The sequence below is a fragment of the Tursiops truncatus genome, chromosome 2 (genome assembly GCF_011762595.2).
Source record: "Tursiops truncatus isolate mTurTru1 chromosome 2, mTurTru1.mat.Y, whole genome shotgun sequence".
Taxonomy (NCBI): Eukaryota; Metazoa; Chordata; class Mammalia; order Artiodactyla; family Delphinidae; genus Tursiops; species Tursiops truncatus.
In genome coordinates this window covers 96,433,517-96,459,455 of record NC_047035.1, presented here as the reverse complement: position 1 = coordinate 96,459,455, position 25,939 = coordinate 96,433,517, and the positions used below count along the sequence as shown (strand labels likewise).

Sequence of the window (25,939 nt, the reverse complement as noted above, 5' to 3'; positions counted from 1 at the left end):
TAGGTATTGGTTTCAATTTAATAGGTATGTGTTAAATCGAATTGACTAAAATGTTTGGTGGCCACACAGAGACATATATCCAAAATAAGTGTTTGGCTGGGTATTCTTTATATAAATACACATAAGAAGCATTACAAAAAAAAAAAAGGACTTTTTTTTTTTGTCCTTTGATCTACTTAGTGGTAAATCAATTATAAGTTATTTTCCTTCAGCCGACATCCTTTCTAACCTTTTGGCCAATTATAAGCTTATTAGTATGATCTTTGGAAAGCATCGGCATGATACCACTGACTTAAAAGTCATAGTTGGGAAGCAAAGGTGTTTGGAGTAAGTCAAATTAGTATATCTACAGCACATCTCTGTTTTTTTTTTTTTTTAACATCTTTATTGCAGTATAATTGCTTTACAATGGTGTGTTAGTTTCTGCTTTATAACAAAGTGAATCAGTTATACATATACATATGTCCCCATATCTCTTCCCTCTTACGTCTACCTCCCTCCCACCCTCCCTATCCCACCTCTCTAGATGGTCACAAAGCACCGAGCTGATCTCCCTATGCTATGCGGCTGCTTCCCACTAGCTATGTATTTTACTTTTGGTAGTGTATATATGTCCATGCCACTCTCTCACTTTGTCACAGCTTACCCTTCCCCCTCCCCATATCCTCAAGTCCATTCTCTAGTAGGTCTGTGTCTTTATTCCCATCTTGCCCCTAGGTTCTTCATGACCTTTTTTTTTTTCTTAGATTCCATATATATGTGTTAGCATACGGTATTTGTTTTTCTCTTTCTGACTTACTTCACTCTGTATGACAGACTCTAGGTCCATCCACCTCATTACAAATAACTCAATTTCATTTCTTTGTATGGCTGAGTAATACTCCATTGTATATATGTGCCACATCTTCTTTATCCATTCATCTGTTGGTGGACACTGAGGTTGCTTCCATGTCCTGGCTATTGTAAATAGAGCTGCAATGAACATTTTGGTACATGACTCTTTTTGAATTCTGGTTTTCTCAGGGTATATGCCCAGTAGTAGGATTGCTGGGTCGTATGGTAGTTCTATTTTTAGTTTTTTAAGGAACCTCCATACTGTTCTCCATAGTGGCTGTGTCAATTTACATTCTCACCAACAGCAGCACATCTCTTTTAATTAGTTTTCATCTCTTGGGGGTGTGATTGCAGAGTAATTTAGCAACATAAAGTTGTTATCTTAGTTGATAATTATATACAGAGAGAGATACAAAAATTTAAGGAAACAGTTGCTATTTAAAGAGAGCATGTAGGACTTTATCTTCTGTGCTACATATAATTTAGCTTTTAAATGAAATTGCTTTTGAATTTGATATGACTACTTTTTTCTATTAGTTTAATTGAATTTTTTATAGGATGCTGAGTAGACCACATATTAAAGGCAAAAACAATATAGCAAAATCTATTTTTGTAATGTTAAGCATGACTTTCAAATGTCTCTTGTTTTTCTTACTAATTTTTTTTTAAAGTCTCTAAATGTATATCAATATCTTTAGTCTCTTCTGTAATTCAGAATTTGGTGTCTGAGTTAACATTTCATATTCTGTGTTATCATGATTTTTACAATAGTGAAAATTTCTTTTCCTGAGATCTAGCCAGATTTGCCCAGCATTCTGATGGCATCCTCATCATAGCTTTGTACCAAGATAAGATAATCTTTTCTATATTTTCTCTAATACTGGTAATACTCTACATCTTAGAGGAATGTTTTGGCTTCAGTACAAAGTTAGATAAGTTTATCAGCAATTATTTAATTATTCCTAGATTTAATAAAAACATCTTAGCTTGGGCTGTTATAGCAAAATATCATAGATGGTATGGCTTATAAACAACAGAAACTTATTTCTCACTGCTCTGGGGGCTGGGAAGATTAAGGTGCTGCCGAGTTGGTGTTTGATGAAGGCTCTCTTCCTGGCTGCATATGGCTGTTTTTTCATTGTACCTTCATATTGTGGAAGGAAAGTGAGCTAGCTCCCTGGACTCTTCTTCTAAGGGCATTAATCCCATCCTCATAGCCATATCACCTCCTGAAGTCCCTATCTCCAAATACCATCACACGGAGATTATAAATTCAACATGTGAATTGTGGTGGGAGAGTCCCAACACACAAACCTTCAGTCCATAGCATTTGGTTATGTGAATTATTTTCCACAATTCCTATTTGGCCGTACCTCAACTTGACATGTTTTTCCTTAACTTTCTCAGAGCCTTTTCCCGAAGTCGATCTCTGTCACGCGGTATTTCATTGCCTAGAAAGAAGATTGTATTGCACATTTGTTCTCAGAATTACTTATAAAACCCTAAAACTTTAAAGCTGGTATTGATTTTTGTCCCTTTTCAGAAATTGAGGACACACCCGTGGTTGTGGTTTTTTTTTGTCGGGAAGGATGCATCTTGCCCGTAACCTTTGTCCTAGTATGTTAGCTAATTCCCAGTCCAGGATGCCCTGAAATGTTCCTTCTGACCCCTTGGTAATTTTGTTTACCATCTTATTTCCTTTTCTGTATCTCTCCTTTTCTCACTAAACTAGTTAGTTGTCCCAAAGTGGTGAGTGGTTTGTTTAACTCTAAATCAGTTATGTCTCTTGTTTTACTCTTGCCTGCAACCAAATCTGTTTGCCTTATGGAAATGTAGTTGATTGCTGAGAGATTATTTTGGCTATATCACAGTAGGATTCTAGTAGCATGGACTTTATAAGCACAAAATATAGAAATTTAGTCTTGAGAAAATTAGTAGTATTCTTATAATTGAGACTTTGGTTATTTTTTGTTTGTTTACTACAAATCAGAAGTTTTCAAGAATTGGAACTAAATAAATTGAACCTGAAAGTTAAAAAAATGTATCTTCTTTTTAGTCATTTAAAAAAATAGACTTACAGAATTATAATTGTGATTCACAGAATAGTCACATTTCAAGAGTAATACAGAAATATAGATTTTTTAAAAAAAGAAGTATACTTGTTGCTACATTCCTTTAAGATTAGGTGACCATACATCTAGGATCACTGGAACAATCCTGGTATATGCCTATTGTTCCAGTGTAATTATTAATAGTGCACTATTTCACTCTCAAAAGTTGCCTGGTTTGAACAATAAATTATATGGTCACTTTACTTAGAGGAGACTAGCCTTAATTCAAGTGAAGAAAAATATATACATCTTCTATTTTATGTTAAAAATTTCAAAATATTCAAATAATCATGATGGTATACTAACACAAACAGGTTAATAAAATATAAAACTGATGCTTAATCATTTTCCTTTCATATCCAGATATGTAAAAATACTATACTCTCCTTCTAGTAAGTGAATGACATCGTTTAAGAGAAAAATTTAAGTCTAAGGGCAATTAAAATCTTTATTTTTACTTCATCCAATACATAATCTTGTTTTTCAGTGTATGTTATAACTTTCTGGATGCATCATTAATTTTTAAAAAATTCAATAATATCATTGCACAGTAATGAAAAGTAAACCCTGCATTTTTAAGTGGCTTATTGTTATAGTAATCAACATGTAACCAAGTAACCCTTAGTTATGCTTTACAAAATTCTATTCCTCAGACTTATAAAACAAAACCTACCATTATAAAAGAAGTAAGCAATCTTGTCCATTAGCAAGAGTTAGAGTATGCTCTTTAAAACTGGATATTTTGTTGGATACACTAACAATATTTTATACTCATAAACCAGTTTGAAGCCTGAAACACAATTTCATTTATCTTTACATTCTACGCTTTATAGTGTCCCAGAAAGTGTCCATCTGTTCAGCTGAGATTGCTTCAAATAGTGAGTGGTCAGAAAGACTTAGATGATAAAGGTCAAAAGAGCCTCTTGACCCTGTGATACTTGCCAAAGCAATTGGAGCATCAGGACTGATATACTGTTAGATACAGTTCACTAAATCAGCCTCACTTTAACTGGTAATGATAGCAAAAATACACAGTAAAGTCATTGCTGAAAGAAAACAAAAAGTATCCAATATAGTAATTTATTACCAGTCAGTGGGTTTCCCGCACTCAGCTGTTTTACCCCTGCAGTGGTGAGAAAAAGCAAAAAGGTACTCTAACACTTAGCTGAAAATGGATGCCCCGCTGATACCCGGGATGCATGGTGGCCCCATGATTGCCCATGCCATTAGCTTGGTAATGTCATCTCTATTGTAAACTCAGCTCCCCATGTTCTTCTTGTGCATCAGCTGCAGATTGAAGCTTTCTCCTTTGTCTTCTATTTGTGCTGCCAATCATGCTGCTCTCCACCAACCCTTTGGAGGGAGATAGTTTTTACTACCAACAACGATGTCCAGCCGCCTAGAGCTCAATGGATCTAAAAATTTAATGGCTGACACTTTCATTTACACCTTGATTTATGCATTGTTGGGCTATTTGTTCATTCCTATCCTTCCACCAATGGTTTTTCATATCTTTGTAAGATATATGTTTTTTGTAACTAGTATATCCCTACCTGTTTATAGTTTTCTATGAAATGAAGTTATTTGTTATAAATGTTGAAATGTATTTGGTACAATATGAGCAAAGCCCTTTGTAGATCTTTTTCATTTAGTCAATCAATAAAAAAATCCTTTTAAAAATAGTTACTGGTTTCTGTCAATGAAGGAAAAATTCCCATGGAGAAGTATAAATGAGCTCTTTGAACATCAGGGTTTTTATCCATAAAACTGTCTTAAGATCAACAATATAGCACTGAGTAAAGACAGATTAAAGACGAGATTTTGCTAATTGCAAGCACAGAGATGGTAAAGTAAATTTTAATTCACATTTCTAATTGTATATGGGAGGTGCAGTTTGTGTTTTTGATTTCTGTTTGTGTCTGCTTTAAAATAGCTCAACCTTTATAGACTGAGTAAAAATCAGTAAACATATGGATTCTCTTACCTTCCTCAAATACTTGAGTTATTTCAAGGTTTACTTCATTTTATAACTGACAGATACCCCATTTTCCTCAAATCATAATAGAAATTTATTCCAGAAATAATTATAAAGAAAGCAATATTAACGTAGCATTTACAGTTAAACACAGAACATAAACCTGATTTTGTTTTTATAATTAAGGATCTGGTAGTGTATTAAAAGTTTGTTACTGTGTACATTTTTAATGGATAAAGTAGTCCTTCATACATTTAGTTTTACATATCAAAGTAAATGACATGCTATAATTCTCCATGGAAATATTTTTTTCAATTAAAATCTAAACATTTTAGGTTTGGTTATGGAAATTGGTAAATTGTTGAAAAGGGTGTAATTTTCTCTTTCTACCAAGACACATGTTTCAGCTTTTAATTTAACAAACATTCTCTAGGATTATTCTGGACTAAAACTAGATATGTGAGGAGCTAGAAAGCTCCAAACCAGAATCAGCCTCTACTCCACTAGTGCTTTTATTTTGATCAGGTTTTCAGCACTGTATTTGATTACTACGAAGGCAGTTTGGTGGGAAGCATGTCCCAAGCCAGCTCCCATCTATTTTAGAAACTGCAGTGCTCTGTGCTTCAGAACAACTATGGAGTTTATTATCTTTTCAAGGACAAATAGAGAAAGGCATTTCAGAAAGAAAGAATGTTCCTAATAATGCATTTCTGCACTGCGAGGGATTGTTTGACTTGCAGAATAAAAGTCTTCTACTCAATTAATTTGAGTTATTATTACAATTAATTAATTGGTTAATTAATTAATTTGTTTCTGGTATAGAGACAAGGCAACTCATTATACCCCATGTCATAAATATTCATAAACCAAAGAATCCGTAAGTCAGTATCTGGCTTAGCTCTTAGTCTATTTTTTAGACCAAATAATCTAAAATGAAAATTGTGTGAAAGCTTTTTAGCACTGAATAAATGTTAATTTACTGTTACCTTTATTAACAATCCTTTCACTTTTCTTTCTCACTGTATTTTCTACCTTAGAAACATCCAAAGGGCAAGGTGGCAGGCAGAGGAGGAGCTCATTCACCAGGAGTGTGTGTCTTGTTAGGAAAATGACTAGTGTCTTAGGAAAAGAGGGTAAACCAACTTGGGACTCTCCAACAGCTAATGGAAACGTGTAGTTTAAGGAAGGTAGCACAGTCCCCAGAATAAGCTGAATCTCAATGGTAAACAGCCTTCAGAGACAAGAAGGTAGATAGGTAAAACAGCATCTAAGTTGTACTTTCCATGAAATTTTTATGTGGTTATGTGTATTAAATCAGTTAAAGTAGATGGCATGTCTTGATGTATTTGAGGGGGAAAATATAAAAGCATTTTCTTTTCCTGGATATCATATCAGTAATATATACAGTAACTTGACTTTTCAGGTATGGTTTATGTTGTAATTTAAGACTTTTCAAAATACAATGTAGCAGTATTGGTTTTCATGTATCACTAATGGATCGAGGGTGAATTTTAGGAAATGAGTGCTTGACAGTACAGGGAGGACCCTGACATTTATGAATAGTAAAGAAAGCTCTCTCACTCTTCAAACCACAGCCCTGTGTTAGTTAGCCTCTGTTATTATGATACTTTTGATGTGTTCCTTTCTAGACCATAAAATAAAAACATGTGTGTAGGTCTGTGTGAATGTGTATAAATTCCATTTTCACATAGAAATGAGATATTATAGATTCTGTTCTACAAATTAAGTCAAAAATATTTGGTGGACATTCTTCTGTATCAGTACATACACATCTACCCTGGTTAGATTTTTAACCAAGCCTCCAATAAATACTATTTTAGTTTTCTCTTTCAGAAAACCTTTGATGGGGGAAGCTATTTAGGACTATATGTTAATATGCAATTGTTACTAGTTTATGTTGTTAAAATAAACCCAGTATTATTTTGTTTACTTGAAATTATTGCATAAATCAAATTTAAATGACAGGATTAAAGAGGGATGGTTACTCATACAAATGCACCTAAGAAAACCATTCCAATTTATCCAATATTAAGAAAACGTATGACTCAAATAATTTTTTTAAATAAAAAAAGCAATAATGATGCCAATTTAATTTATAATAATCTACCATCCCTACTATTATTTAACTTTTTTTTCTGGCAGTTTTAGCAAATGTCAAATCATAAGAAAAAGAAATAAAAAGGATAAAAATAGAACAAATTACTTTTATTCAAATATAGTAATAGTGGATACGCTACATTTGAAAAAATGAATAGAACAGAAAACCTAATAAAACAAAAATTAAAGTTAAGCATAGTAGTGCCGAAAACAAAACTCATATACTAACACAGAAAACACTAGTTAGAAAATAAAATGAATATAAAAAATTCCATTCAATGAATATAGGAAATTAATAGGGATAAATTTAATAATAAATATGCAAGATCCATATGAAAACACATTCTAAAAATTACTGAAAGTCCTGAAAAATATCTTGATTTAGTAACAATGTAATCCCAGACAGAAAGTACAGTATTTTAAAGATTTCCATAGTCACAAATCTGTACATTTAATGACAATAACTTCCAAAATCTCCCTGGTGGGTTTTTGGGAACCTGGTGAGTTGATTGCAAAATTCGCCTGGAGAAATAAATGTATAAAATGAGCTAAGGAAAGTTAAAAAAATGAAGAAGAATGGACATGGGGCTTTTTTCTCAGATGTCAAACATTATCATCTCTCCATCCATCTATCTGAAGTAGAGTTCATTAGTGGTTCAAGAACAGACAAATAGATAAATGGAAAAGGAAAAAAGAGTTCAGGAATGAGGATGTATATAAATCATAATTTGCTCTTTGGAAAAGATGGCACTTAAAATCATAGAGGAAAGTAAATAAGTGGCTTTTGTATAATTGAGAGTAATTTCTGGGAAAAATATAAAATTGTATCCTACTGTCTACCTTTAACAAAAATAAACTTAAGATGAATAAAAGTTTTAAACATAGAAACATAGATTACTAGACGAGAATACGTAATAATATTTTTAGTAATTGTGAAGGGCCTAAGAGTGGGAAAATTCTCTAAATATACGTGAAAAAACTTATAGTTTTACTATTTAAATTTTAAAAATCATATTGCAAAAACCCCAAAGATCTATAAATTTAAAGTCTAATGATACTTGAAAAATATTTGTAATATATTCAACAGATGATCAATATCTTTACATACAAAGGGGCTCTTACCATTTGATAAGGAAAAGATAAATAATAAAATAGGAAATGGGGCAAATATTAACACTTAAATCACAGAAAAATCTACAAATAGTCATTAAGTTTTTCTCACTAAAAAATATCAATACATATTTTTATAATCAAATTAGTAATTTCTTAAAAAGTGATGAACTCTTTAATGACATGATGAAATAATTACTCATTTTTGGTTCAAGTGTGTTTTGAAACAACCTTGCTGGAGCATAGTCTAACAATTTAACCAACATTTTAAAGGCACATATTTTTCACCCTGAAATTCCATTTCAAAGAATTTTTTAAAGAACCTGAAATGTGTTCTATGATTTTAGGCACAGGTATGTTCAAAGAAGGCATAGAAAACAGTGGTTTTCATTTGTAATCTATGGAGAAATGGCTTACTTGGGGAACACTTTGTGCTCTTCCAAACCACCCGAAATTCTGCATCAATAAGATTTTGAGGAGTCATAGTTCAAAGTCAGGGCAATGACATCCAAGTATGCCAAGACCCAAGAGTAGGGGCACCCTAACTGAAGCTCTGGGTAGACAGAAACCCACTGACTGGAGGCAATCTGTTAGGAAGCAAGTTGACTCTTGACTGATCCTGTAATTAGGTGCTTAAATGGGCTAGTGTTGTGAGGCACTTATTTTTCACTTAGGCGACAGTTTCTTAAATGAATTCCTCTGGTCACAAAGATGGGCTTGTGGAAATGTGCAGGACTAACACCTGAGGGCTGAATCCCAAGTTACCAGAAACAAAGGCATACTTAATTATTTTTAAACTGTGCTGGCTTTTATTTGTTATTTTTCAAAAAGACCTGGAATAACATCTTAATCATTATGTTTTGGTATTGAATAGTTACTAGAGGGAGGATGCCTTGAAATAAGTATGCTTGCCCTCAATGTTTACATGACTTGGCTGACCTGCACTTTTAGACTCAATGAAGTCTTCTGTAAAAGATCTCATGTTTTATGAACTCTTAACGGAACAAATTCCTGTTGGTATAATGCACTGAGGTTGAGGCACGCTCAGCTATTTAGAGGTTGGAGTGGGTGACAGTAATGGTATTGATACTTATACATATGATGAAGACAAAAGGTAAATGTTGAAAAAGAAATTAAAATGTCATAAAAGAAATCCAAGGAAGGCAAGATTACAGCTGAAAGAGGATATTAGAAAAAGTTTGTGTAGGGAAATCTCTTGGGGAAATGAGTTTTCGTTAGGGGTAGAATTTCTGAAGATGGGTGTTAGGGCATTCCCAGCATGAGAAGAGGCACAGAGGCAAAGAAATCAAAAAAGCTAAAAAGCCAAAACTAGCTACTAACAGCAGAAGAATCAGGCAGCAGTGCCAAGCACAGTTTGCAAATAGGAAAGAAGGTTGGGGGAGAATTTGAGTGAGATGAACTAGACTGCGAGGTGCATGCTTCAGGGACCGTTGGTCTTGCTCACCACTGAGTCTTCCACATATGGCACAGTGCCTGGCATGTAGTAAATGCTTAGTAAACATCTGATAGATGAATGAATGAATCATTAATGAAAAGTGAAGGAGGGAACATGGTATGAGAGGCATTGAAGGAGGACTTCAGAGAAGGAAAATATGATATTCAGATTTAAGCCTGGTTCACTGGAAGAATGTTGCTGCCAGGGATGTCAGGAGATGAAGTGGACTATCTTAGTGAGGAGACTAGTACTGCAGTACAGATCCAATTAGGAGAATCTGCTCCTCCAGATTTAATTTAATTTAATGGTTTAAAAGTTTTAATGTAGTTAGTCTGGATATTCAATTTAAATATATAGTTACTTAATTTAAAAGATTTTCTTGTATTTGCTGTTACAATCACATATTGTAATTAATTGTGCTTTGGTATGGCAGATCAGGTTATAATTGAATTTCACAAACATTTTCAACTTAATTTCTATAACTCCATGCTGACAGTGAAATAGCTTTAACTGAGATGTTGACATAGAAAACTTTCACCTTTATTGACAAAAAGTATGATTAAAAATTGAATGACATGCCACTTCACTCAAGACTTTAATAAAAGTTTTATACAGAATAAGTAATAGTAAAGTGTACTTAAAGCCAGGCCACTGATGTGGCCATATACTTATTAACAGTAGTTTTCTAATATACCTCTACTGCATTTTAAATATAATCACCGTACTTTCCTAATATTTCTAATAAATGCTTTCTCATTTATTCATTTTCTTTTTTTCTTTCATAGCTCCTTATTCATTTTTGTGAATATTATTCCTTCAATTTCTCTTTGATGATTTTTTTTTTCAGTCCATTCTAAAGCATTGATTTCATCTGGAGTAAGTATATATCTCAGCTTTTATTTTTTAGCTATTAGATTTTCAGTGTTTTGGAATTTTGGTTTATAGACTCATTTCTAGAGCAATTTTCTTGTGTTTTTTTCATTTTAGTGTATTTTATTTTCCTCCCTCCCTCCCTCTACTCAGCTGATATTCTCTGTTGGTTTTACTGTTGCGTCTGTCTACCTTTTCAAGGTCCTCAGTCCAGAATAAGGCCTGGACCATACTGATACTAAGTATATTTCTGTCTAATTAGGGAATGAGCTTGTGGGTTGATTTAGTTACAAGTTAAAATTGTTCTAGGTCAGCTACCCTCCATAGTGACGTTAACCTCAGGGGCTAAACTCTAAAGCCTGGCACCTGCTTAAAGGCCTGTGACTTCACTTCCACACTCAGCACTTTGTGTTTCTGTCCCATTTTGGCCCTCGAAGATGTCTATTTTGTTTTTGAGCTTGTCTAAGCCTTTTAACATTTCTTTTAAAAAATATTTCATCCATCACTGGTATCCATTTGGAAGAAATAATTTGCTCCAAAGTCTAAACTTTGCCATCTTGACTAGAAGTCAACTGATATTTTCAAAACCTCTAGGATTTGTTAGTTTGTCATAAAACAGAAGTAGTTAATTAAACTTAAAAGCTTTTGCGCAGCAAAGGAAACCATAAACAAAATGAAAAGACAACCCTCAGAATGGGAGAAAATATTTGCAAATGAAGCAACTGACAACTGATTAATCTCCAAAATATACAAGCAGCTCAATATCAAAAAAACAAACAACCCAGTCCAAAAAATGGGCGGAAGACCTAAATAGACATTTCTCCAAAGCAGACATACAGATGGCCAACAAACACATGAAAAGATGCTCCACATCACTAATTATTAGAGAAATGCAAATCAAAACTACAATGAGGTATCACCTCACACCGGTCAGAATGGCCATGATCAAAAATTCTACAAACAATAAATGCTAGAGAAGGTGTGGAGAAAAGGAAACCCTCCTACACTGTTGGTGGGAATGTAAATTGGTACAGCCACTATGGAGGTTACTTAAAAAAGTAAAAATGGAGCTACCATATGACCCAGCAATCCCACTCCTAGGCTTATACCTGGAGAAAACCATAATTTGAAAGGACACATGCACCCCGATGTTCACTGCAGCACTATTTACAATAGCCAGGACATGGAAGCAACCTAAAGGTCCACCAACAGAGGAATGGATAAAGAAGATGTGGTACATATATACAACGGAATATTACTCAGCCATAAAAAGGAATGAAATAATGACATTCCTTAGACATGGATCAACCTAGCAACTGTCATACAGAGTTAAGTAAGTCAGAAAGAGAAAAACAAATAGGGTATAATATCACTTATATATGGAATCTAAAAAAATGGTAGAGATGAACTTATTTGCAAAGCAAAAATAGAGTCACAGACATAAAGAGCAAACTTATGGTTACCAAAGGGGGAACGGGGGGATGAATTGGGAGATTGGGACTGACATATATACACTACTATGTATAAAATAGATAACTAATGAGAATCTACTGTATGGCACAGGGAACTCTGCGCAATGCTCCATGGTGACCTAAATGGGAAGGAAATCTAAAAAAGAGGGGATATATGTATACATATGACTGATGTACTTTGCTGTACAGCAAGAAACTAACACAACATTGTAAAGCAACTATACTCCAATAAAAATTAATTTTAAAAAAAGTAGCTGTCTGAAGTTTTTAGTAGCAAAGATGTAGGCAGCTACTGTAATTTCCTTTTGTATCCATGTACTGTATTCTCTGCTTTTTGTGGCATGAGTTTTAAAGGTAACTTCTTATATAATATATTAGGTATATTAGGTCATAAATTCATCTACGTTGCAGAGTTGTTTCTCAGAAAATTTTCTACTTCAAGAAATTGTGTTACCTTTTCTGTAAATTTACCATGTTTGTTAATCATCATATAATTTCTCAGTGGTAGTGTTCAATACACAGATACCACATTTCCCCCCACCCCCCATCATCTGTGCCATCCTTACTTGAAAAACTCCCATTGTCACAAATCTTTTGATGTGGATACTTTCCCTTGAGTATAGATACATTTTCTAGAATTCCTAATCTTTTTTCTGGCATGAACTACACTTGCAAGGCATCAACTGTGACTTCCAGTTTTTTGTTTATTTAAAGAATAGGAAGAATTTAGAAAATTACAGAGTAACCAGAGTGCTGAATCTTTGTATATTTTTATGATTATTTTCTGATCTGCTACATGGCTTCATCCATACCTAGTTAAAAAGAAGTTGTTAGAGTGACTCATCACCATAGAGTCATTCAGATGTCAGGGAGGAAGAAAACTTTCCTGTACCCTTCTAGGTTCTTCTGGCTGGTCTAAGAGTTAAATTGACATGAGACAGATTAACAGGAGAAAATCAAATTTAATTTTATACTTATGGGAATCCCACAAACATGAGAGGGTTAGAGATAGAAAGGTAAAATGAGGTATATATGACATCCTGAGCTAAGGAAGGGGATAGGAGTCTGGGGCTTTCAAGGACAGGAGGGTCATTCACAGGATGATAAGCAGAAGAGCACATGTATGGGTAATTAGACGTTTGCCTTGACATATAGATGGAGCCACTTAGATAAAATCTATCTCTGGTTATAACTCTTTTCTGGGAAAAATCCCCAACTTAAATTCTTCTAGCTAGTTAAGGGAGGGGCAGTAGTTTCTCTTGAACTCTCAGGGTCTGGATTACCTTTAGTTCAAAATAATCCTCATGCAAAAGTGATACATTTTGGGGAGGCTAATTCTGAACCTCTATACAGATTACTAAACTTTGTTTTCTCAGGGGCTACATTTTACATGCAGAATTCCCCAATTTTTATATAACTTATTAAATTACGCAATTAAAGTTATAAGCCTGGGAAAGAATATTGAGAACACAAAGGTGAAAGTACCGACAAGCAAACATCATAGTTCCTGTGATTAGAAGGCAGAAAGTACAACATAGCCTACCAGTGGTCAGGAGGATTGTAAAGCATGGGTTAATCTGTTGAGTTAGCTGTTATAAAGGTCCAAACAAAATTTTTACTTTAAACTAAAAATAAAGTTATAATTATTAAAATGTGATTTATATTATATTTAACAAAATTTAGATTATGATTGTAATTATATACTACTTCTTTAGAACAAATCATGTGTTTTGTTTTGTGTATTTTTTTAAATTAAACTGTATGGTACATAATATGTTACATTTTACTTCATGTTTGAATTTTATATTGAATAACATAGAGTTATTTTAGAAAACCATTTAAAAGATAATCAAGCGAAAACAAAAACAAAACAAAACAAGAAGATAATCAAGTGTTTCACAGGCCTCTCTTATATATTTTATGTTACAAGTTTGTCATTTGAAGCATCTGAATTAATTTTCTCTTCTTCAGTTGTTAACTGGTCTTCTCTGCTGGATTCTTATTAGTCAATGACAGTGGGTATGACTCAGATAGTTCCAATATCCCTGTCTGGATTTAGTGTAATCCTGCATTTTTAACAGTATTTGCTATTTACTTTGCAATTGGATTGCATTATTTGATAATCAGTCAGAACCTGACTGATGGATGTTAGAAAGGGAGGAGTGTTTGGGTACTAATTTTATAAATGATCAGCTCATTAGTAAATATTTTCATATAATGATTACTTTTTCTTCCTTATACATCTCAGTGAATATGGTGTTTCATAAAAGGAATGCTTAGCTAATAAGGACCCTCTGTATATCTTAGAAACAATAAATAAAAAAACATTATTCCATTGTTTGAAAAACTTAAGTTGATAATATCATCTGAAGAATAGATAGAAAAAAACAGACTTGAGAATCCTGACTTGGCTATTTACCAAACGGGTAACTTTGAACAAATCACTTTACTTCTCTGTCCCTCATTTTCCCTTGTGTAAGGGGAAGGGGTCAGATTAAATCATTTCTAAATTCTTCTTGCTCTAACAAAACTAAATATCTAAAATATTTGCCAGTTATAATCTATATGTTTTCTCCCTTAGGATTTAAATGTTTGTACTAGGTATTATTGCACAAAAATCACAAGAGTGAGCAGGTGAGTGTAATTTTAAGCATCAGTTTTACCAGCATTTTGTATCTGTGGTAGGTTGGGCAGGTCAGATTCTTTCAAAACAAACTCAGTGGGGGATTCAATTTGTTTTCAGGAAGAAGTTTTATCAGAACATGTTGTTAGACAGTGTATTTCCACCTTCAAAGACAGAAGGTAAAAACAGTCTTTTTAAACCATTTTGTCTTTCTGAATCAGATAGGAAAAGAAGAGGCACAACTGAACACAGTAAGATGAAGAAAAAAATAAGTGAATAGACATTTTTTTTATAAAGATGTTAGACTTATACCTTCACACCTTTTACATTGTTTTCCTCCAAACGTTTGGGTCTTTCTTGGTTTTCTTTTTTACATGTATACTGGGCTGTTGAGAGTTTGAATTTTGTGTTGTTAACTTTAGTTTTACCTGTCATTTATTCTGGGTTCTTGCTGATAGTAGAAGAATAATTTCTGCCTGCTGGCCATCTGGGATTCTACTTGTAGACTTTCTGACTCAGTAGCTTTTCCCCAAATCTGTGTACTTCAGACAAAGAGCTCAGCTCTGTGTGCCTCTTTCTACTCCCCACCTGCTGTTTAGAGCATTCACATGTAGATATATCAGTACCATTTTACTCCCCAGCCTCACAAAGTTCAGAGGTTGGAATGGACCATTGTTCTTTAGTGCCACCCTCTTGCTGTCCTGATTGTAAACCATACCTCCACTCTTGCCTCAACCTGAATGTCAGAGAGTGAGACTAAACATGATGTGAAGTTGGGGAAAAAACCAGCACCTTCTGATGTATGCAAAACCTGGACAGTACATTTTGGGGAAGTATCTGCCAAGCAATCAGAGAGCATTCTATAAACAACATGTAAACTAATAACTTAAAATTTATATTTAGCCCTCACATTTTTGCAGTGACATAGATTGAATGAAATACTCTTGTATTTAATTATTTATTCTAGACTTTTTATTGTAACCAGATTGGTGAGTGTTTCTAAAACACTCCTGTTATAATGATGGTTTACATATACTTTATCATTCTAAAAGTAATATAATTACATTTCTATTTTTACACAACATCATTCAGTCATGATTTAGCAGGTTACTGTTATTAGAATTCTTGTCTGAGTAATATATTGTATATAGGTAACATATAAATATAAATAAGCTTAAGAATTACTGTAACCTTTACTACACATTACTAAAAGTTATGTATTGCCCAGTTCATGATATGTTAAAACCCAGGAATTACTATTATAGGTATTTATTTGCTTTCTATGTTACTTATGTCTAAAACAATGGTAAATATTGTTTTTAAAATCCTTTGGTGATGTGACTTTAAAAATATACTATTTCTTAAAAGATTTTAAAATGCTCAAACAATGATCACTGGCTAGCATTATAACATTTAATCATTTTAGTACATTCAAATATAACAATGGTTTATACATATTGTCCAATGGACTTATTTCCAAATGGAAGCCAACTTTGTTGTATGTTAAATAAATTTGGAATAATATTTGTGATTTGAAAATATTGTAAAACATCCAGTTGCTCCTGAGGCTTAAGGTGATCACATTTAGGGACAGAAATTTAGGATTTTTTGTTTATGGCAGTACAATGGGCCTATTGTGGTGGTGTGGATCTCAAAATAAGAAGATGAGACCAGACCAGGGAATGTGTATACTGCTAGAATCATTGCTGTGATTTTTGAGTGGCCCAGTAATTGAGGAGGTCTAGCTGTTGTGTCCAGAGAATATTATTGCTTAGGGAAGTGGAAGTGCACAGGAGGGCAAAACCCTGTCTTCAGCCTGCTTCATTAACCCCTAATTCAAAAGAAACTATGGCTATAGTTTGTGAATAGGTGACTTCCTTGCTTAATACCCTTCAAGGGTCATAACTGCTCTTTGAGTAAATTTGAAAGTCAACAGTTTGCAGGGCTTCAGTGTAATCTGGCTCCTGTCCTGTCTGTCTCATTCTGTAATACGTTCCCGTACTCTACTCTGTAGACAAACTAAGATTGTCACAGTGCATGATCCCTACATACCTTCTCACTCCTCTTCCAGCCATCACTCTAGGGGGCTTCCCATTCTCTTCCCTTTGCCTGGAATACTTGGCCTCTCACTTTTCTTCAGTTCATTTCTCCCTTATCTTTCAGATCTCAGTTTGGTGTCACTTCTGCTTAGACTCCTACTTGTATCTTTCAGGCTGAGATGCCTTCTTCAGATCTTTCTAGTTTCCTATATTTTTGCTTATACTGCCCTCATCTAAGCTATGTGGTTAGTGCTTGGCACATTTGTCTCTCCCCTCTGAGTGTAAAGAATGTGAGCTGCATCCATGCAGATGCTGGGTCTTGTTCTGTATTGGGTGGATAGCTTCTCACACCATGTTCTACTTAATACATACTCAGCAAGGACCTCTTGAATGACAGCTGAATGAAAGAAAACCAGGCATAAACCCAAAGGATGGACTGGGAATGGTAACCTTCAAGAACATGAAGTAGCATCTCAATTAGGGAAGATGATACTCAATATTTTTAAGACTCTTGATACATATTATCACAATAGTTCTGAAAAATGTTAAGGACATCTAGATCTTATCAGAGTTCACCTTGAAATGATCACTCAACAGTTTGGGATACTCTACTTTTTGTTTGTTACAAATCTGTGAAAATTCTAGCTAATTTAAGGGATCAAAACTGGTATAGTATATAAAATTTTATACTTGTTTCCTTTTTATTGGGACAAATGGTTTAAAAACTATTCCCCTCTGTGATATTTTTTAAATCTCCTTTTCTCATTTTTTCTCTTGAGTATATGGCTAATTAATTTTTGTGAGTTCTTTAAATATCTAAAATATTAGCCTTTGATCATTTATGCTGTAATTGTTTTTCTTACACTTTTAAGTTTAACCTGATTAATGCACTTTTCTTTTTAGAGGTACCTGTTAAAAATATTTAGATAGCCATATCTATTATTAATATTTTCTCTGTCAATTTGTATTACTTTTTTAAAACAGCTTTTGTTTTGTATGGTAAAATACAAATTTTTGTAGGAGTTTTAAAAATAGATATAATCAGGAGTCATAAGAAATCTGCAGTTTTGTAAAAAATCAAACTGTACTTTTCAAATCTAGGTATTTTCTATCGACAATATATGTGAAGTTCTTGCTGTGACATTATGTATTTTATAAAGGACTCTTTTTAATATCTACTTAATATTTTAATGTGTGCATAGACCATAATGTTTTAGCCAAATCTCTATTATGGAACATTTACTTTCAGCTTACTGATATAGAAAATTTAACAATGAGCATTCTTTTTCATATAATTTTGTGCATCTTTGTAATTTTACCCCAGGATAAATTATTTTTAGAAGAATTTCTGCATCCAAGGGTATATAATAGTTTAAGGTTATTGATACATTTTGCTAATTGCCTTCCATGAAAGAGATACCAGCTTACACCCATCACGCAGTGTGTGAGAGTGCCCATTTTCTTGCTCCATTATCAAAACTGAGTATTTTAATTTTTAGTGTTCTTTACAAACCCAATTTCTGTCTCTTTGTAGGCTAATAGTCTGAACAACAGCGCTGATTAATTCTCTAAAAGTAGTGAATAAAGTAGTTTAAAATTCATCCTTAAAAATAATACATGTTAGTTTAAATGAAATTTAAGGCAACTCTTAGAGGTGAAAAACAAAATGAGAACACAAATCCAAACAGGAGAGAGAAAGCTGAAAGACCATTTGCTAGTCTCTGGGTTCTCTCAGCTTTGGTTTTAACTGTGACACAGGTAATTAGAGGTAATTAGAGGGAATGTCCAGGCCCAGTGTATTGATGGGAAGTTAGGTTGGAGAAAATTGTGCAAATCCGTTATTCTCTAAGAGCTGTATATGCAGTGAAAAAGTGAACCAAGGTGAGGGATATGTTCCACAAATGGAGATAATAAATATTTTTCTGTTGGTTTTAGCCCAAGATGGATGGGGGAAAGTAGGTTTGCCTGAAAATTGATAACCATAACCTAACTTCACACAGATTGAGGGTTAGGATTCACATTACTTGCAAGAAATGAAAAACTCTTAAGGTAAAATTTTTATTTAAATAGGGACCTGCTGGTGGTACCCCTGAGTACCTGGCAGTCAAAAATACAAATACTCTCTTGAAGAATGCATCTTTAACCCATGTCTCAAAGGATTCTCACCAATAATGTTTCACACATACACACACACACTTACAAAACATATAAGGAAACAGGAAAGCATCAGCAAAATAAAAAAGAGTCATATTCACAAGGATTTCAAAAATTGGAACTATAGATACAGAATGCAAAATAAGTATGCTTAAAGAAATAAAAGAAGGCTTGAAAAATGTAAGTAAGAAATAACTGACTAAAAAATGACCAATTTGTGAAATAAAACTTCTAGAAATGAAAAATGTAAAAGTTGAAATTTGAAAATCCATGGATAAGTTAAATGACATGATAGAGACGGGGGGAAGAAAACTGGCAAATTAGAAGAAATTCTGAAGTGATTGCCCAGCATGTGACACAGAGAGACAAAGAGATGAAAAACATGAAAGGGGATAGAGTGACAAATAGCTAATCAGAGTTCCATAAGGGGATAATAGGATAGAGAGAGAAGATATTCAAAAAGACAAGTCTGAGAACTTCACAAAATTAACGAAGGATAGGAATACTCAGATACAATGTAAGAAAGATTGGGGGAAAACATACACACCTAGAAGAATCACAGTGATTCTGTGATTCTATGCAGAATATTAAAGACAAGATCTAAAAAGCAGCAGAGAGAAAGGCCAGATGGAGTGACAGACTATCAGCTCTCTATGTGACATGTCAACCACATCAAAGGAAACCAGAAGACTGCAGAATAATGCCTTAAAATTGCTGTGAGAGAATAAGTTAAAATAGTATACTCAGCGAAACTATCTCCTAAGAAAAACATGATTCCGTTGAGAGGATGAACAAAGTCAAAGTTGATTCTTTGAAAAGAAAATAAAAACTGAGAAACTTCTGGTAAGAAAGAAACAAAAGCAACAAAAATAATGTCAGAAATGAAAAAGGACCCATAGTTATAGGTGTTACAGAAAGTTTAAAAATTATAGGCAAATAATATAAGCATCATTTTGAACAATTATAGAACTATCAAAAGAAATTAAGCACTATCTAAATAAGTGGGAGATATAATCCGGAATTTGATAAACATCCTCAAATTTATATAAAGAAGTAAAAGAACAGGATAGGAGAAACTACCCAATCACCTCTTAAAGTCTTTTCATGAAGCTGTTATACAATGGAGTATTGTGCAGTCATAGATAAATTGATTAATGTCCCAGGGAACAGAGATCAGTAAGAAAAGGACAAATTCACAAATAACGTTGGAATAATTGAATGTCAAAATTTTAAAAAACATGAAAATTATTCCCAGTTGGGAACCAAACACAAATATGAAAGAGAAAAGTATGAAAGAATTAAAAAGTTGTGTGGAACTTTAAATTTTGGGAAAAAAATAGGTAAATAATTTTATATCCTCTGGATACCTATAATTTTTAAAGTAAATATTTCATAAATTTGATAGCATTAAAATAGGAATTCAGTGTTCATCGTAAAACACTATTAAAAATAGAGAAACGACAGGCCACAAATAGAGAGAAGTATTTGGACCACATAACCAACAAAAGATTACCTCTAGAATGAATGTATAACCCTAAAAATCAATAAGGAAAAGACAAACGAAAGTTTATAGAAGCCATAGGCAGACACTTTATAAACAAATGTGAAAAGATAATGAAATATTGCAATGATAATTAATGGTAATAATTAAAAAAAGAAAATTAAAACTACAAGGGATACCATCTTATATCCCCATATTGACAAAAATGAGATCCTGTATTAATAAGGATGTGGAGCATGGAAACTCTTTATACTACTGAGACTACTGAGTAGTCTCTACTGAGACCTTTAAATTGATACAATTATTTGGGAAAATCTAACAGAGTTGAAGTTGTGCATATCCTATGAATTATCAGTGTCACTCTAGAAAGTTTTGCAGATGTGCACCAGAAGAAAGTCTTCACCAGAAGAATATTCACTGTGCCTTTTTTTCTTTTTGTAATACTAAATCTTGAAGATAATTTAAATATCCATTTAAATGAATAAACTGTAGTTATCATATAGTATAATACTTTATAGTGGTAAAAATGAAAGGACTATAGCTGTAATCAACAAATATGAATCTCACAATCGCAAAATTCAGCATAAATAAAGCAAATCATGGAAAATTATAAGCAGCATAATTATATTTTTATGAAAATTGAGAACATGCAGAATCAAATAGATTAATTAGGAATAGATATTTAAGATTAGGACACTAAATGAAAGCAAAGCAATCATAAACATGGAATTCAAGATAGTATTTAACCTCTGACAGTTAGGCAGGGGTATTGAATCAGAGCAGGTTCTATTTCTTTCTTTTTTTTTTTTTTTGTGGTACGCGGGCCTCTCACTGTTGTGGCCTCTCCCGTTGCGGAACACAGGCTCCGGACGCGCAGGCTCAGCGGCCATGGCTCACGGGCCCAGCCGCTCCGCGGCATGTGGGATCTTCCCGGACCGGGGCACGAACCCGCGTCCCCTGCATCGGCAGGCGGACTCTCAACCACTGCGCCACCAGGGAAGCCCAGCAGGCGGATTCTTAACCACTATGCCACCAGAGAAGTCCCATAGTTTTACAAAAAGGATTTTTTCTGGCCTAATAGAACACATTTTCCCCAAAAAATACAGTCGTACACCATCATTTAAATATATTTGGATGATATTCCATTGTATATATATACTAATTGTTCATTCAACAAATATTTATAATACTGTATAGTAATAATAATACTGTATAGTAGCATTATTTTATAGGCATTGGGAACAAAGGGATGCACAAAACACCAGGGGTGGAGTTTGAGTGATACTGGGGAAGATATACAGTAAACAAATAAATATTTCATATAATATAAGGTAATAATTAGTACTATGAAGAAAAAAAAGCAAGGAATAAGACAGAGAGTAATAGGTTGGCATGAGAGTATATAGTACTCAAGTAAGGCACCCTAAATGAACAGGAACATAACTGAATTGTGGGAGCCCACCATGCCAGTATCTAGGGCAAAATCATCTTAGAGAAAGAACAAATGCAAGTCCACAAGGCGAGCCTTTAAAATAAAAAAAAAAGCAATTTGATACTTGTTCACATTTAGGTTACTTCCAATTATTAAAAATTTTAAACAAATTTCGAGAGACCATTTTTGTTAAAAGACTTCTTAAATTACTGCAGGTGCTCTAACTGCTCTTCTCAATTTTCATACCCACTTTTCCCCTATTGTATGTTTTCATGGCTATACTGATAAGAAGATATGAAAGTGTATCTGGAAGAAAGTTAATCTGATGCCATCTTACTCTATAGGCCTAATTCATATTTTTTAGAGGAAAAAATGAAAGTTTTAGAAAGGAAAAGTTTTTCAAAAAAATTAGAATATAGAATGTTGAATTTAGAAGGGAATTTTTATAGCTAAGGCAAAAAATTAAAATGCCTTGGGTTGTGTTGCTACTTAATTTCTTTTTATGCCATTTTAATATCATGGAACTTTTAATAAAATCACTTAAAAATAAGAACTTTGACACATAAATTTTTAAAATCTCCCTTAGGTCGCTGATGCCAAGTGTTTCTCAGGACCTTTTAATGTCTTGCCTGTGAAGACAAAATGGAGTAACATTGGTTTTCATATCCTTCTATTTGATCTGGAAAACCTTGTTGAACTTTTGCTGCCAACTCCAATCTGTGACGTTGACCCTTCCAATTCATTCTATGGCAGTGAGATCCTGAGAAGAGCCAAAAGCACAGTAGAGAAGAAAACACTGACACTGAAAAGAAATAAAACTGCCTGTGGTCCTCTCTCAGTGGAGGCACAAGCCAAGCCTGTTAGTGAAAGCCCAGCCCAAGGAGAAAATACCATGAAGTTATCAGAAGAAAATGATGGCATTAAAAGGCAGAAGAAAATAAAGAGCTCCAAAAAGATGCACCCTAAGCAATCTAGAAAAGTCAATGCCAACTTCACAATAGACACAGCTAAATTGCTCCTATCTTGCCTTTTGCCATGGGGAGTGGATAAAGAATTAGACAATCTTTGCATTAAGCATCTCAATATTTTAAAACTTCAGGGTCCCGTTTCTTTAGGACTTGCTTCAAATGAAGATCACTTCTCATTGATGCTGCCAGGTTGGGATTTATGCAATGCTGAAATGAAAAAAGACTATTCAAAAGTAAATTTGTTTTCCAGAAAAGTTTTGGACTTGTCAAATAAATACACTTCCACTCTTCCAAATCAGGCTGGGATGCCAAGAAGACTGGAAAATAATTCTGATTCTTTGCAAGAGCCAAACACTATCTTTTACTTATTGAGCAAACTATTTTTAGTTAATAAGTTAGTTAACATGCCTTTAGAACTGGCATGTGGAATTGACAGGTAAGACATGCTTAGAGATTTTGACTATTCTTATTTACGACATTAAAAAATTATCATTATTTGTTATATTTAGCTCTCTAGCCTCCCTCCTCCCCCCTCCCTCCCTCCTCTCCTTCCTTCCTTCTTTCCTTCCTACCTTCCTTCCTTCCTTTAGATGAAGAGTAAATATGCAACATCTCCTTTAGATTAAAACAATTTTAAGAAAATCTTCCTTTTAATTCTTTGAGATTGGAGACGACTTTGGGTAATACATCTATATGTTTTAAGATTTATTCATCCAACAAATATCCATTGCTCTCATAATATGTGCCAGGAAATTCACAGTACTGGATGCTGAATGATTCAATAGATAGACAGATAGGTAGATAGATTCACACACACCTTGAAATCCATTATACTTGTTGTGAATTAAGTATGAACAAAAAACATTTAAATAAATGCCTATTATGATATACTTCATATATCATTAGGAAAGGAAAAATTTGAAAATTTCATACCTCAAATCCCACTGTTTAATTCATACTTCGGCATATTAAAATAGAAGAGGTTATCATTAATTCACTTATAGAGAGTACAGTTTAGTAATAATAGGCATTGTTTTTTGAGTGTTTAATATCTACTAGTCACCATGTAAGCCCTTTACATACATGATTTCACTTCATGTGCACAGCAAAGCTGGGGTTTAGGTACCATTATTTTGTTTATTGTATAGATGAGGATATTGAGGCTTATGGAGAGAAAGTATCAACCCCAATATTAATTCAGAGCCTTACAAGCTGATTCAAGGCTGGGCATCAGTATAACTCCAGAGCCTGATTGCTAACCTTGACTCTGTGTTTACCTTCTCCCACTGCTAAAATTCAATATACTTTTTCATAGTCTGATGTTAGAAGATTGTATTCAATTCATCAAGTGCTTACTGAATATGTCTTTAGCACTAGCTCATAGAAGAAATATAAATAAATTTCTCATTTGGGTAGGAACTAATTGAAATGATGAACATAATGCACATGAAATAAGTAGAAAACACTGAAGGAACAAGGAGAAATATTTGTAGTATAGGTAAGTATTATAGGTGGTCAGAGTAAAGAGAATAATTAGTGTGAGATGAAACCATCAGAAAGCCTTTATAGAAGATGTGCCGTTTGAACTGCTCAGTACATGGTGGTAAATAGTCCTTGACATTTCTATTCTTTGGTAAGAGCTCAGTTCAACAAATATCTGTGTCAGGTACTAGATAATAGAGTTCCTGCCTTCAGTGAACCTACAGTCTGGTAGCAAATCCTTATGGATTATGTAGATTCAGTGTTAAGCTCCCTATCATTATAATGCTTCTATGCTATAGGATTTTCCATTTTCTGTTTGGTGGCCCTAATAATGAGAAAACAGAGACTGTGAATTTCATTATTCATATACTTAATTTTCCTCTATTTTCTTTTCTTCTGTTCATTACTATATATATATATATATACACTTATATAATATATAACTTCATATTTATAATTTATATATATAATATATATGTATTTTAATTTCAGTTAGGCACTTTTCTTTCTATTACTAAGAAAATTAAATAACACCTAAAGTATGATAAAAAAAATTGTAGTCAGCCAAGCCTGAAAACCTGAGAATGAACCCTGGTTTTGTTGTTAAACTAGTCATGTGGCTTTGGACTAGTCACTTAGCCCCTCTGGGCCTTGCTTTCCTCAGTTACAAAATGAGATGAATAGAATAGGTGATCATCAAGATTTTTTCAAATTCTTAAAAACAACTTATATTTGTTAGCCTAATCATGATCCCACAGAGCAGATGACGGACTCAGTTATTGTCGCCAGAGGTTTTCATTCTAAGTTTGTTCCAGATACTGAATACAGGATGGGAAGGATATATCTGGTGCCCTTTAGGGGAGATTAAGGGCTTTCAGCATGCTTTCCATTAAATGGCCTTAAAATCATTGCCACACTTTAGTTAATCTTTACAAAATTCTGCATTAAAACAAATTATTGAATGGCAGTGTCAGGATTAGAGACTGCTTCCCTAAATAAGCCATTTCAGATTTGATCTGCTATTGGAGACTGCATGTTATATTTAGGGAAATCGAAACAATGTGTATTGGATTTGTCACTCCAAATCCTTCCAATAAATTTGGCCATTTTGCTAACATTTCACTGTGGTTGTAAAGGTGGAGAAATCTTTTTATGCTTAACAACTGAGTGTGTGACGAAACTGAATTTTAAGGAAAGAGCTATCTGCCTATGAGAATATCCCTGGATAGTATCTGAATGTCCTCTCATTGAATCACTGGACTAGGGTAAAGCCTGTCTTCATCAAGTCCTGATGGTACCTGGGGATAATTTTTTGGCAGCTATGAACATATTAGGATTCAAAAATTTATTACATTAGCCACAAATCACATGACCTGAAGTCGCAAGGCCCCTCCAGTAAAAGTGGATCACAAGATAATTCTGGTAAACTAAGATTCACAGTTCACTTGGGGTTAGGGTTTTAGGTAAGTTAAAGTGGGGAAAAAAGATTCACCGAAGAGAATAATGTCAAAGATATTGCTAAAAATAATGTGTTCAATTCCCAAATTTGTTAAAGTGGTCATGCAGTCATATCGTCAATTTATTTCTCAAAATGTTTTTTATACATCTTTAATAATATCCTTTGAATCTTATTTCAACAGTTCTTTCACAATGGAGTCTGTGCATAAGAAGATGAAAAGTCCTGGGAATGATATTTTAAATATTTCAAGCTTCTACGGTTATTTACAAAATGGTAAAGGAGTTACAGATATAGTCTAATAATTTTTTTTCTTCTATGAAATGAAAGTGCTGTAA

At 33.6% G+C, this 25,939-nt stretch overlaps 1 protein-coding gene across 1 annotated transcript in view; it reads left to right on the top strand.

Annotated features, from left to right (window-relative positions):
* WDR72 (WD repeat domain 72) overlaps positions 1-25,939 on the top strand; it is a 209,115-nt gene that overhangs the window by 96,994 nt on the left and 86,182 nt on the right. Inside the window, exons 15-16 of the mRNA XM_033851701.2 lie at positions 22,282-23,099; positions 25,786-25,877. Of these exons, the coding sequence (XP_033707592.1) occupies positions 22,282-23,099; positions 25,786-25,877 (910 nt within the window). The remainder of the gene's footprint in view (positions 1-22,281; positions 23,100-25,785; positions 25,878-25,939) is intronic.